We start from the raw sequence: 15,391 nt of genomic DNA, 5'->3' as shown, positions 1-15,391 counted from the left end.
TGGGCTCACAGTCTAAAAGGGGGGAGACAGAGAACAAAACCAAACATACCAACAAAATAAAATAAATAGGATGGATATGTACAAGTAAAATAAATAAATAAATAGAGTAATAAATACGTACAACCATATATACATATATACAGGTGCTGTGGGGAAGGGAAGGAGGTAAGATGGGGGCATGGAGAGGGGGACGAGGGGGAGAGGAAGGAAGGGGCTCAGTCTGGGAAGGCCTCCTGGAGGAGGTGAGCTCTCAGCAGGGCCTTGAAGGGAGGAACAGAGCTAGCTTGGCGGATGGGCAGAGGGAGGGCATTCCAGGCCCGGAGGATGACGTGGGCCGGGGGTCGATGGCGGGACAGGCGATAGCGGCCGAGGAGCGGAGGGTGCGGGCTGGGCTGGAGAAGGAGAGAAGGGAGGTGAGGTAGGAGGGGGCGAGGGGATGGACAGCCTTGAAGCCCAGGGTGAGGAGTTTCTGCCTGATGCGCAGATTGATTGGTAGCCATTGGAGGTTTTTGAGGAGGGGAGTAATATGCCCAGAGCGTTTCTGGACAAAGATAATCCGGGCAGCAGCATGAAGTATGGATTGAAGTGGAGAGAGACACGAGGATGGGAGATCAGAGAGAAGGCTGGTGCAGTAGTCCAGATGGGATAGGATGAGAGCTTGAATGAGCAGGGTAGCAGTTTGGATGGAGAGGAAAGGGCGGATCTTGGCAATGTTGCGGAGCTGAGACCGGCAGGTTTTGGTGATGGCTTGGATGTGAGGGGTGAACGAGAGAGTGGAGTCGAGGACGACACCAAGGTTGCGGGCTTGTGAGACGGGAAGGATGGTAGTGACAACAGAGACCCAGGAGAACTCAGGGTGTAGTGGATAACAAATACCATTATTATTATAAGTAATAGTAGTAGTAGTAGTATTAAATAGTAATAATGATGATGGCATTTGTTAAGCACTTACTACTTGCAAAGCACTGTTCTAAGTGCTAGGGAGGATACAGGGTGATCAGGTTGTCCCACGTGGGGCTCACAGTCTTAGTCCCCATTTTACAGATGAGGGAGAAGTGAAGTGACTTGCCCAAAATCACACAGCTGACAGGTGGTGGAGCTGGGATTTGAACCCATGACCTCTGACTCCCAAGCCTGTGCTCTTTCCACTGAGCCACGTTGCTTCTTTATTAGTATTTGCAGTATTAGTCTTATTATAGTATTAATTTATAGTATTAGTCTTTGAGAAGCAGCGTGGCTCAGTGGAAAGAGCATGGGCTTTGGAGTCTAGGCTGTGAGCCCACTGTTGGGTAGGGACCGTCTCTATATGTTGCCAACTTGTACTTCCCAAGCACTTAGTACAGTGCTCTGCACACAGTAAGCGCTCAATAAATACAATTGATTGATTGATTGTGTCAGAGGTCATGGGTTCAAATCCCAGCTCCGCCAATTGTCAGCTGTGTGACTTTGGGCGAGTCACTTAACTTCTCTGTGCCTGTTACCTCATCTGTAAAATGGGGATTAAGATTGTGAGCCCCCTGTGGGACAACCTGATCACCTTGTAACCTCTCCGGCGCTTAGAACAGTGCTTTGCACATAGTAAGCGCTTAATCAATGCCATCATTATTATTAGTAGTAGTAGTATTAGTTTTATTATCACAGAGCATGGGCACGGGAGTCAGTAGGTCACGGGGTCTAATCCCGGCTCTATCATTTGTCTTCTGTGTGACCTTAGGCAAGTCACTTCGCTTCTCTGGGCCTCTGTTATCTCATCTGTGAACAGGGATCGTGACTGAGCCCCTCGTGGGACAGGGACTGTGTCCAACTCGATTTCCTTGTATTCACTCCAGCTGTTGGTACAGTGCCTGCCACATAGTAAGCGCTTAACAAATACCACAGTTATTATTATTGGAAAGGGAGAGCTCTCCTCCTTCCTCCTCCTTCCTCTGTCATCGTCCCCTGGAGTTCCCCACTCCGTAACCTTTGCAGCCTGGAGGGTGGGAAGCTTGGGTGGTTTGTGCTCTTCTGTCCCAGGCCCTGCCTGGATGGGAGGGCAGGTGGATGGGGAAGAGGGCCAACCTTCAGAAGGTCACTGAGCTGTCATCATCATCATCATCAATCGTATTTATTGAGCACTTACTGTGTGCAGAGCGCTGTCTTAAGTGCTTGGGAAGTACAAGTTGGCAACATATAGAGACAGTCCCTACCCAACAGTGGGCTCACAGTCTAAAAGGGCCTTCCCAAGCGCTTCGTACAGTGCCCTGCACACAGTAAGCACTCAATAAATGCGATTGATGATGATGATGATGATAATGATGGTCAAGTGGGGTCATCCCGCGGCCCTCCGGCCCCCGGTCCGGCCGAGATCTGTGACCCCCCCAACCATCCTGGTGAAAGGCGGAGGTTCGGTCAGCCCTTCGGACTTGTTCTATCTCTGGGCTTTTCACCCTGACCACCTCTCCCAGCTTCTAGCAGCTGCCCACTAGCATGTCCTGCCCAGACTGCCCTTCCCCGGCTCAATCAATCAATCAATCAATCAATCAATCAATCAATCGTATTTATTGAGTGCTTACTGTGGGCAGAGCACTGTACTAAGCGCTTGGGAAGTACAAGTTGGCAACATATAGAGACAGTCCCTACCCAACAGTGGGCTCACAGTCTAAAAGGGGGAGGCAGAGAACAAAACCAAACATACTAACAAAATAAAATAAATAGAATAGATAGGAACAAGTAAAATAAATAAATAAATAGAGTAATAAATATGTACAAACATATATACATATATACAGGTGCTGTGGGGAAGGGAAGGAGGTAAGATGCGGGATGGAGAGGGGGACGGGGGGGGAGAGGAAGGAAGGGGCTCAGTCTGGGAAGGCCTCCTGGAGGAGGTGAGCTCTCAGTAGGGCCTTGAAGGGAGGAAGAGAGCTAGCTTGGCCGATGGGCGGAGGGAGGGCATTCCAGGCCCGGGGGAGGACGTGGGCTCCTTCTCATGCTTCCAACCCTGTCGGACGGGACTCCTTTTCTTTCTTTATTTTGTTAAGCGCTCACTGTGTGCCAGGCACTGTACTAAGCGCTGGTGTAGATGGAAGCTAATCAGGTTGTACAGAGTCCCTGTCCCAAAGGAGACTCAGTCTTAATCTCATTCATTCATTCATTCATAGGGAAGCAGCATTGCTCAGTGGAAAGAGCATGGGCTTTGGAGTCAGAGGTCATGGGTTTAAATCCTGACTCCACCACTTGTCAGCTGTGTAACTTGGGGCAAGTCACTTAACTTCTCTGTGCCTGTTACCTCATCTGGAAAATGGGGATTAAAACTGTGAGCCCCATGTGGGACAACTTGATCACCTTGTAACCTCCCCAGCACTTAGAACAGTGCTTCGCACATGGTAAGTGCTTAATAAATGCCATCATTATTATTATTATTCATTCAATCATATTTATTGAGCTCATACTGTGTGCAGAGCACTGTACTAAGTGTTTGGGAAGTACAAGTCGGCAATAGATAGAGACAGTCCCTACCCAACAACGGGCTCACAATCTCACAGAGAAGCAGCGTGACTTAGTGGAAAGAGCATGGGCTTGGGAGTTAGAGGTCATGGATTCTAATCCCAGCTCCGCCACTTGTCAGCTGTGTGACTTTGGGCAAGTCACTTCACTTCTCTGTGCCTCAGTTACCTCATCTGTAAAATGGGGATTAAGACTGTGAGCCCTCTGTGGGACAACCTGAAAACCTTATATCTCTCCCAGCATTTAGAACAGTGTTTGGCACATAGTAAGCGCTTAACAAATACCATTATTATTATTATTCCCATTCTATAGATGAGATAACTGAGGCACAGAGAAGCGAAGTGACTTGCCGGAGGTCACACAGGAGAAAAGTGGTGGAGCCGGGATTAGAACCCAGATCCTTCTGATTCCCAGGCCTATGCTCTATCCACTAGACCATGCTACTTCTCCTTGTGTCTCATTGCCCTCCCTCACCAAACCAGGCTCTGTCCTCCAGGGGAGGGTGGAATGGCAGTGTCGCCCAGTGGATAGGGTACTTCCCAAGCGCTTAGTACAGTGCTGTGCACACAGTAAGCGCTCAATAAATACGATTGATGATGATGATGATGATGAGCCACAGGCCTTGGAATCAGGAGACCCGGGATTAGAACCCAGCACTGCCATTTGCTTGCTGTGTGACCTTGGTCAAGTCACTTTGCTTCTTTGGGCCTCAGTTCCTCACCTCTAAAAGTGGGGATGATCCCTGTGATTCCCTCCCCCTGTGAACCTTGTGTGGGCAGGAACTGTGTCTCAGTTGCTTATACTGAGAAGCAGCGTGGCTCAGTGGAAAGAGCACAGGCTTTGGGAGTCAGAGGTCATGGGTTCAAATCTCAGCTCTGCCAATTGTCAGCTGTGTGACTTTGGGCAAGTCACCTTACTTCTCTGTGCCTCAGTGACCTCATCTGTAAAATGGGGATTAAGACTGTAAGCCCCCTTGGGACAACCTGATTACCTTGTAACCTCCCCAGCGCTTAGAACAGTGCTTTGCACATAGTAAGCGCTTAATAAATGCCATTATTGTTATTATTACCCCAATTAATACATTTCATTATTATTATTATTATTATTGTTATTACCCCAGCACTTCCGTCCTCTTTGGAGACAATAGAATTTAGTGAGAGCTGCCTATTGTGTGCAGAACACTGGGCCAAGGGCTTAATAGACTTGTCCACTGTGTGACCTTCACTTCTCTGTGTCTCAGTGACCTTATCTGTAAAATGGGGATGAAGACTGTGAGCCCCAAATGTGACAACCTGATTACCTTGTATCTACCCCAGTTCTTAGAACAGTGCTTGGCACATAGTAAGGGCTTAACAAATGCCATCATCATTATTATTATTAGAAGACACTATCCCAATCCTTTCCCTCAGGGAGCTTCCAATCTAAGAATGAGGGGGAGAGGAAAGGCAGGGAGCTGTAGAGTGCTGCTAAAGGTTGTGATATTTCACTCAGTAGTAGCGGCATAGCCTAGTGGAAAGAGCGCGGGCTTGGAAATCAGAGGTCTTGGGTTCTAATCCTGGTTCCGCCACTTGTCTGCTGTGTGACCTTGGGCAAGTCACCTCAGTTCTCTGGGCCTCAGTTATCTCATCTGTAAAATGGGAATTAAGACTGTGAGCCCCATGTGGGACAGGGACTGTGCCCAACCTGATTAGCCGGTAACTACCCCAGCGCTTAGAACAGTGCTTGGCACATAGTAAGTGCTTAACCAATACGATGATGATGATGATAGTAATGATGATGATGATGATGATGGTGATTGGCCTCCCTCCTTCTTCCCCAGCTCCTCCCCTCTGCTCAGGAAGTCCAGCCACTTTGTAGTATAAAGTTTGCAAAAATCAGGTTGGGAGATTCTACAGAGTGTCCCCGAATGGGATCATCTCCAGAGATTAACCTCTAGACTGGAAGCTCACTGTGGAGCAGGGAATGTGTCTACCAACTCTATTATAGTTTACACCCCCAAGCACTTAGTACAGTGCTCTGCACACAGTAAGCACTCAATAAATGCAACTGATTGACTTTAAGCTTGTTGTGGGCAGGGAACATGTCTACCAACTCTGTTATAGTTTACTCTCCCAAGTGCTTAGTACATTGCTCTGCACACAGTAAGTGCTCAGTAAATCTGACTGGTTGATTGACTGTAAGCTCACTGTACGCAGAGAACATGTCTAGAGCCCAGATCTGGGGGTCAGAAGGGCATGAGTTCTAATACTGGTTCCACCGCTTATCTGCTGTGTGAAGTCACTTCACTTCTCTGGGCCTCAGTTCCCTCATCTGTCAAATGGGGATTTGAGACTGTGAGCCCCACGTGGGACAGAGACTGTGTACAACCTGGTTTGCTTGCACCCGCACCACCGCTTAATACAGTGCTTTGCACCTAATAAGCACTTAACAAATACCATGATTATTATCATTATTAACTCTGTTTATAGTGTACTCTCCCAAGCATTTAGTACAGTGCTCTGCTCACAGTAAGTGCTCAGTTAATACAATTGACTGACTAAGCTTCATTAACATTTCATAAAGCAAAGTAAGCCAAACTGCTTCAGAGCTTTGGGATACTCTGCTACTCTATTGCATCTTCCCAGCTGTAAGCTTCTTTTTTAAATGATATTTGTTAAGAGCTTTTTATGTGCCAGACACTGTGCTGGGGTAAATACAAGATAATTGGGTTGGACCCAAGCTCTGTCCCAAATGGGGCTCAGGTTTCATCCCCATTTAACAGATATTTATGATATTAAGCGCTTTCAGACTGTGAGCCCACTGTTGGGTAGGGACTGTCTCTATATGTTGCCAACTTGTACTTCCCAAGAGCTTAGTACAGTGCTCTGCACACAGTAAATGCTCAATAAATACAATTGATTGATTGATTGATTAATATGTGCCAGACACTGTACTGGGTGCTGGGGTAGATACAAGACAATTGGGCTGGACCCAGGCTCTGTCCCACATGGGGCTCAGTCTTCATCCCCATTTTACAGATATTTATGATATTTGTTAAGCGCTTAATATGTGCCAGACACTGTACTAGGTGCTGGGGTAGATATAAGATAATCAGGCTGGACCCAGCCTCTGTCCCACATGGGGCTCAGAGTCAATCAATCAATCAATCGTATTTATTGAACGCTTACTGTGTGCAGAGCACTGTACTAAGTGCTTGGGAAGTACAAGTTGGCAACACACAGAGACGGTCCCTACCCGAGTCTTCATCCGCATTTTACAGATGAGGTAACTGAGGCCCAGAGAAGCCAAGTGACCTGCCCGCGGTCACACAGCAGACAAGGGGCAGAACCGACGTTCGGACCTAATTCCTCCGGACTCTGAGGCCCGGGCTCCGTCTCACTGAGGACAGGTCATCATCATCATCATCATCAATCGTATTTATTGAGCGCTTACTGTGTGCAGAGCACTGTACTAAGCGCTTGGGAAGTACAAATTGGCAACATATAGAGACAGTCCCTACCCAACAGTGGGCTCACAGTCTAAAAGGGGGAGACAAAACCAAACATACTACAAAATAAAATAGAATAGATATGTACAAGTAAAATAAATAAATAAATAGAGTAATAAATATGTACAAACATATATACATATATACAGGTGCTGTGGGGAAGGGAAGGAGGTAAGATGGGGGGGATGGAGAGGGGGGCGAGGGGGAGAGGAAGGAAGGGGCTCAGTCTGGGAAGGCCTCCTGGAGGAGGTGAGCTCTCAGTAGGTCATCCCCGCCCCTCCCCTTCCCCAGACTCATCACACTTATGTATGTAGCGGGGTAGGGTCAGAGCTGTAGGAAATGATTTTCTCTCTGCAACAGTGAAAGAAACGTGATTCACAGGATGTGTGGGGCAAGGCTCTGGGCTAGGGGCCAGCTCTCCGGGGACCAGCTCGCTGGATGCCAGGCTCACCGGCTACCACGTTCCCTGGGCAGGGGCGATGGGGCAGGGAAGCAGCCGCCGAAGATGCCGGGCAGGGTCATACATGTCTTGTTTTGTTGTCTGTCTCCCCCTTCTAGACCGTGAGCCCGTTGTTGGGTAATAATAATAATAATGATGACATTTGTTAAGCGCTTACTATGTGCAGAGCACTGTTCTAAGCGCTGGGGGGGATACAAGGTGATCAAGTTGACCCACGTGGGGCTCGCAGTCTTAATCCCCATTTTACAGATGAGATAACTGAGGCTCAGAGAAGTTAAGTGACTTGCCCAAGGTCACACAGCAGACATCTGGTGGAGCCGGGATAGGGACCATCTTTATACGTTGACGACTTGTACTTCCCAAGTGCTTAGTACAGTGCTCTGCACGTGATCCCACTGTTGGGTAGGGACCGTCTCTATATGTTGCCATCTTGTACTTCCCAAGCGCTTAGTACAGTGCTCTGCACACAGGAAGCACTCAATAAATACGATTGAATGAATGAATGAATACGATTGAATGAGTGAATGAATACGATTGAATGAATGAATGAATATGATTGAATGAATGAATGAATGGTCGGGGGGGTGTCTCTCGGAATGGAAGGAATTCTGGGTCCATTGGATGGGGGGACGGGGAAGGGGTGTGGGCAAGGATAATAATAATAGTAATGATGATAATAATGGCACTTGTAAGTGCTTACTATGTGCCAAACACTGTTCTAAGCGCTGAGGGGGGGATACAAGTTAATCATGTTGTCCCACATGGGGTTCACAGTCTTAATTGGGGGGGCAGGGAAGGGGTGTGGGCAAGGATAATAATAATAGTAATAATGATAATAATGGCACTTGTAAGTGCTTACTATGTGCCAAACACTGTTCTAAGCGCTGGGGGGGGATACAAGTTAATCATGTTGTCCCACATGGGGTTCACAGTCTTAATCCCCATTTTACAGATGAGGTAACAGAGGCCCAGGGAAGTGAAGTGACTTGCCCGAAGTCACACAGCTGACAAGTGGCGGAGCCGGGATTAGAACCCATGACCTCCGACTTCCAAGCCCGGGCTCTTTCCACTGAGCTGCTCTGCTTCAGCCTTCCTGCTGCCTGCTCTGCTCAGTTTCCTCAAAGGCAAGGGGGTTTTGAGCAGTCGTAGAGAAGCAGCCTGGCGTGGTGGATAGAGCCTCTCCCTGGGAGTCAGAAGGTCTTGGGTTCTGATCCCAGCTCTGCCACTTGTCTGCTGTGTGACCTTGGGAAAGCCACTTCACTTCCCTGGCCCTCAGTTCCCTCATCTGGAAAATGGGGATTGAGACTGTGAGCCCCAAGTGGGACAGGGACTGTGTCCAACCCGATTTGCTTGTATCCACCCCAGCTTCTGACACACAGTAAGCACTTGACAAACTCCACAGTTATTATTATTATTATTATTATTAATAATAAAATGGAGATTAAGACTGTAAGCCCCAAGTGGGACAGGGACTGTGTCCAACCTGATTACTGTGTCCAATACTTAAGACGGTGCCTGACAAGATGTAAGTGCTTAACAAATACCATGGTTTTTTTAAAAAAAGGAGTCATCCCAGTGGTATCTCTTGTTCATGCTGAGATGTCATGGATGTCCCCTTATTCCTCCTCTGAGCCTCAGTTTCCCCATGGGTGCTAATACCTAATAGTAACTGCGGTACTTGTAAAGTGCTTACTTAGTCTGTGAGCCCCGTGTGGGACAGGGACTGTGTCTGACCTGATTAACTTGTTATCTATCTACCCCAGTGCTTAGAACAGTGCTTGGCACATAATAAGCGCCTAACAAATTCCGTGACCAGTAGGTGCCAAACACTGTAGTAAGCACTGGGGTAGATGCAATATAAGCACACCAGACACAGTCCCTCTCCCCTCCAGGAGGCCTTCCCAGACTGAGCCCCTTCCTTCCTCTCCCCCTCGTCCCCCTCTCCATTGCCCCCATCTTACCTCCTTCCCTTCCCCACAGCACCTGTATATATGTATATATGTTTGTACATATTTACTACTCTATTTATTTATTTATTTTACTTGTACATATCTATTCTATTTATTTTATTTTGTGAGTATGTTTGGTTTTGTTCTCTGTCTCCCCCTTTTAGACTGTGAGCCCACTGTTGGGTAGGGACTGTCTCTATATGTTGCCCACTTGTACTTCCCAAGTGCTTAGTACAGTGCTTGGCACACAGTAAGCGCTCAATAAATACGATTGATTGATTGATTGATCTAGGGCTCACAGTTCAAAGGGGAAAGAGAACAGGTATTTTGTCCCCATTTCACAGTTGAGGAAACTGAGGCACCAAGAAGTCACACGGCAGACATGTGGCAGACAAGGGATTAGAACCCAGGTCCTCTGTCTCCCAGCCCCATGCTCTTCCCACCAGACCAGACTCTCTCTAAGCTATGCGCTTTCCTGATAGGGAGAATCTCCCAGCAGTCAATCCATCAGTGATGTTTATTGAGCACTTACTGTGTGCAGAACACTGTACAGAGCATTTGGGAGAGTAGTAATAACAACAATAATAATGGTATTTGTTAAGTGCTTACTATGTGCTGAACGCTGTTCTCAGCGCTGGAGTTGATAACAATGTAATCAGGTTGGACACAGTCCCTGTCCCACGTGGGTCTCACGGTCTTCATTCCCATTTTACAGATGAGGTAACTGAGGCCCAAAGAATAATAATAATAATAATAATAATAATGATGGCATTTATTAAGTGCTTACTATGTGCAAAGCACTGTTCTAAGCGCTGAGGAGGTTACAAGGAGATCAGGTTGTTCCACGGGGGCGCTCACAGTCTTAATCCCCATTTTACAGGTGAGGGAACTGAGGCCCAGAGAAGTGAAATGACTTGCCCAAAGTCACACAGCTGACAGTTGGCAGAGCTGGGATTTGAACACGTGACCCCTGACTCCAAAGCCCGTGCTCTTTCCACTGAGCCACGACAGAAGTGAAGTGACTTGCTCTAGGTCACACAGCAGATAAGTGGTGGGGCAGGATTGGAACCCACGACCTTCTGACTCCCAGCCCTGTGCTCTATGCACTAAGCCAGAGTTGGTAAAAAATGATAATAATAATAATAATAATGATAATAATAATAATAATGGTGTTTGTTAAGCGCTTACTATGTGCAAAGCACTGTTCTAAGCGCTGGGGAGGTTACAAGGTGATCAGGTTGTCCCCCCGGGGGGCTCATAGTCTTCATCCCCATTTTACAGAGGAGGGAACTGAGGCCCAGAGAAGTGAAGTGACTTGCCCAAAGTCACACAGCTGACAAGTGGCGGAGTGGGGATTTGAACCCATGACCGAACTCCAAAGCCCGGGCTCTTTCCACTGAGCCACGCTGCTTTTCCAGAAATGTTCTCTACCCACAAGGGGCAGCCAGTGTGGGGGCCTCTGCCCTCCTCTGTGACTACGGAAGCGGGCCAATTCCATCCAGGTTCTCCGGTGGAGTTGTTTTCATCATCATCATCATCAATCGTATTTATTGAGCGCTTACTATGTGCAGAGCACTGTACTAAGCGCTTGGGAAGTACAAACTGGCAACATCTAGAGACAGTCCCTACCCAACAGTGGGCTCGCAGTCTAAAAGGGGGAGACAGAGAACAAAACCAAACATACTAACAAAATAAAATAAATAGGATAGATATGTACAGGTAAAATAAATAAATAAATAAATAGAGTAATAAATCTGTACAAACATATATACATATATACAGGTGCTGTGGGGAAGGGAAGGAGGTAAGATGGGGGGATGGAGAGGGGGACGAGGGGGAGAGGAAGGAAGGGGCTCAGTCTTCAGGTCTTCAGGCCTGAGGTGAGCAGCCCTGGCCTCTTCCCTGACCAGGCCCCCGACAGACTTCATCCTGTGGCTCCCGGGAAACTGCTGGAGCTGGGAATTTGGGTGGCTGTCCAGGGACGGGCCCATTCATTCATTCATTCATTCATTCATTCATTCATTCAGTCGTATTTACTGAGCACTTACTGTGTGCCAAGCACTGTATTAAGCACTTGGCCCAGTCTCATTGGCATTCCCTCCATCCTCTACACTGGAAGCTCAGTATGGACAGGGAACGGGTCTGCTCATTCTCTTCTAGTGGACTCTCCCAAGCGCTTGACGCAGTGTGGCTCAGTGGAAAGAGCCTGGGCTTGGAAGTCAGAGGTCATGGGTTCAAATCCCGGCTCCGCCGCTTGTCAGCTGTGTGACTTTGGGCAAGTCACTTCACTTCTCTGTGCCTCAGTTCCCTCATGTGTAAAATGGGGATGAAGACTGTGAGCCTCCATGGGACAACCTGATCACCTTGTAACCTCCCCAGTGCTTAGAACAGTGCTTTGCACATAGTAAGCACTTAATCAATCAATCAATCAATCAATCGTATGTATTGAGCACTTACTGTGTGCAGAGCACTGTACTAAGCTCTTGGGAAGTACAAGTTGGCAACATAGAGACGGTCCCCACCCAACAGTGGGCTCACAGTCTAGAAGGGGGAGACAGGGAACAAAACCAAACATATTAACAAAATAAAATAAATAGAATAGATATATACAAGTAAAATAAATAAATAGAGTAATAAATATGTTACAAACATATATACATATATACAGGTGCTGTGGGGAAGGGATCATTATTATTATTAAGCACTCACAAATTGCATCATCTGATCATCTCCAGAGCCCTGCTGTCTATACTCCCTCTCCCTGCTGTTTTTCCTCACGCCTATAAAAAAAATAATGGTACTTGTTCAGTGCTTACTATATATCAATCAATCAATCAATCAATCAATCAATCATATTTATTGAGCGTTTACTGTGTGCAGAGCACTGTACTAAGCGCTTGGGAAGTCCAAGTTGGCAACATATAGAGATGGTCCCTACCCAACAGTGGGCTCACAGTCTAGAAGGGGGAGACAGACAACAAAACAAAACATATTAACAAAATAAATAGAATAGATATGTACAAGATATGTATCAAGCACTGTCCAAGCGCTGGGGTAGATACAAGCCAATCAGGTTGGACACAGTCCCTGTCTCTTATGGGGCTCACAGTCCCAATCCCAATTTTACAGATGAGGTGACTCAGCCCCCGAGAAGTGAAGTGACTTGGCCAAGGTCACACAGCAGACATGTGGCAGACCTGGGAATAGAAGCCACGTCCTTCCGACTCCCAGGACCGGGCTCTATCTGCTAAACCACATTACTTCTGCTTCTGCCCAATAATAATAATAATAAGCAGCGTGGCTCAGTGGAAAGAGCCCGGGCTTTGGAGTCAGTAGTCATGGGTTCAAATTCCGGTTCCACCAGTGTCGGCTGTGTGACTTTGGGCAAGTCACTGAACTTCTCTGGGCCTCAGTTCCCTCATCTGGAAAATGGGGATTAAGACTGTGAGCCCACCGGGGGACAACCTGATCACCTTTTAACCTCCCCAGTGCTTAGAACAGTGCTTTGCACCTAGTAAGCACTTAATAAATACCATCATTATTATCATTAATAATAATAATAATAATAACAATAATAGTAATGGCATTTGTTAAGTGCCTACTATGTGCCAGACACTGTAGTAGGCTCTGGGGTGGATCCAAGCAAATTGTGTTGGACACAGTCTCTGTCCCTCATGGGGCTCACAGTCTCAATCCTCATTTTACAGATCAATCAATCAATCGTATTTATTGAGCGCTTACTGTGTGCAGAGCACTGTACTAAGCGCTTGGGAAGTACAAGTTGGCAACATATAGAGACAGTCCCTACCCAACAGTGGGCTCACAGTCTAAAAGGGGGAGACAGAGAACAAAACCAAACATACTAACAAACTAAAATAAATAGACTAGATATGTACAAGTGAAATAAATAAATAAATAAATAGAGTAATAAATATGTACAAACATATATGCATATATACAGGTGCTGTGGGGAAGGGAAGGAGGTAAGATGGGGGATGGAGAGGGGGACGAGGGGGAGAGGAAGGAAGGGGCTTAGTCTGGGAAGGCCTTCTGAAGGAGGTGAGCTCTCAGTAGGGCCTTGAAGGGAGGAAGAGAGCTAAAGAAGTGACGTGACTTGGCCAAGGTCACACAGCAGACAAGTGGGGCCCCCAGATTAGAACTTGCTGCTCTTTCTCCTCCCCATCATCTCCTGACGCCTTTGGGATGGGCAGCCCTTGAGGGCCAGCGGTGTAGCGGCACAGACTTGCCCCTCGGGCGGCCCAGGTCTCGGTCAAGGCCTGAGAGTTTCCATTCATTCATTCATTCATTCAATTGTATTTATTGAGCGCTTACAGTGTGCAGAGCACTGTACTAAGCGCTTGGGAAGTACAAGTTGGCAACATATAGATATGGTCCCTACCCAACAGCAGGCTCACAGTCTAGAAGGGGGAGTCCAGTCCAGTCCAGTCAGGAGGGCTGGAAAGCTCCAGAATGGCAGCTTTCTGGGAGTGCGTGGCTTAGTGGAAAGAGCCCAGGCTTGGAAGTCAGAGGTCATGGGTTCTAATCCTGGCTCCGCCACTTGTCAGCTGTGTGACTTTGGGTAAGTCACTTCACTTCTCTGGGCCTCAGTTCCCTCGTCTGTAAAATGGGGATTAAGACTGTGAGCCCCACGTGGGACAACCTGATAATCTTATATCTACCCCAGCGCTTAGAACAACTCTCCTCCTCCCCATCCCCACTGCCCTACCTCCTTCCCCTCCCAAACCACTTGTATATAATAATAATAATGGTATTTGTTAAGTGCTTACTATATGCCAATATATTTGTACAGATTTATTACTTTATTTTACTTGCACGTATTTACTATTCTATTTATTTTGTTAATGATGTGCATATAGCTTTAATTCTATTCTGACGATTTTGACACCTTTCTACATGTTTTGTTTTGTTGTCTGTCTCCCCCCTCTAGACTGTGAACCCATTGTTGGGCAGGGACTGTCTCTATATGTTGCCAACTTGTACTTTCCAAACGCTTAGTACAGTGCTGTGCACACAGTAAGCACTCAATAAATACAATTGAATGAATGAACGAATTCTTGGCACATAGCACTTAACAAATACCATCATGAGAAGCAGCGTGGCTCAGTGGAGCACGGGCTTGGGAGTCAGAGGTCATGGGTTCTAATCCCAGCTCCGCCACTTGTCAGCTGTGTGACGATGGGCAAGCTACTTAACTTCTCTGTGCTTCAGTTACCTCATCTGTAAAATGGGGATTAAGATTGTGAACCCCACGTGAGACAACCTGATCACCTTGCATCCTCCCCAGTGCTTAGAACAGTGCTTTGCACATAGTAAGCGCTTAACAGATGCTATTATTATTATTATTATTTTGAAGCTTGACCCCTCCCAGTCTTCTTTCCCCTTCCCCTCACCTTCAAAACAGAAAGTTAGGGCTTTTGACCCCTTCTGGGGAGCCAGCCAAGAGGCGGGCTGGCCGTCCTTGAGGCCCCGACTGCCCACCAAGCTGTCTCCCCTCTGCCCCCTCCCCTGGCTCAGCACAAAGGTTGCCTGGGGTCTGGGGATGGGCACAGCCCTGGTGCTTAACTTGCCATCAAAGTCCAGGCAAAGGACTGCCCAAGCAGGTGGGAAAAGGTGAAATGGGGATTAAGACTGTGAGCCCCCCGTGGGCCAACCTGATCACCTTGGAACCTCCCCAGCACTTAGAACAGTGCTTTTTAGACTGTGAGCCCAATGTTGGGTAGGGACTGTCTCTATATGTTGCCAATTTGTACTTCCCAAGCGCTTAGTACAGTGCTCTGCACATAGTAAGCGCTCGATAAATATGATTGATTGATTGATTGCTTTGCACATAGTAAGCATTTAGTAAATGCTATTATAAAAAAAAGGCGTGCATCCAGAGACGTAGGGACGTAAGAGATGTGCAGGGTGTGGAGAAAGACCATTACCCAGAGATGCAGACACTGACCACCCTGAGATGGTGGTCATTCACTCATTCATTCAATCATATTC

General features: G+C 47.2%; 1 protein-coding gene across 1 annotated transcript in view; it reads left to right on the top strand.

Annotated features, from left to right (window-relative positions):
- Positions 1 to 2,294: 2,294 nt before the first annotated feature.
- ADAM8 (ADAM metallopeptidase domain 8) overlaps positions 2,295 to 15,391 on the top strand; it is a 104,781-nt gene continuing 91,684 nt past the window's right edge. Inside the window, exon 1 of the mRNA XM_038743317.1 lies at positions 2,295 to 2,382. Within this exon, the coding sequence (XP_038599245.1) occupies positions 2,295 to 2,382 (88 nt within the window). The remainder of the gene's footprint in view (positions 2,383 to 15,391) is intronic.

Source organism: Tachyglossus aculeatus, chromosome 3, assembly GCF_015852505.1.
Source record: "Tachyglossus aculeatus isolate mTacAcu1 chromosome 3, mTacAcu1.pri, whole genome shotgun sequence".
NCBI classification, from domain to species: domain Eukaryota; kingdom Metazoa; phylum Chordata; class Mammalia; order Monotremata; family Tachyglossidae; genus Tachyglossus; species Tachyglossus aculeatus.
The sequence above is the reverse complement of the archived record's forward strand: the minus strand, read 5'-3'. Positions and strand labels throughout refer to the sequence as shown.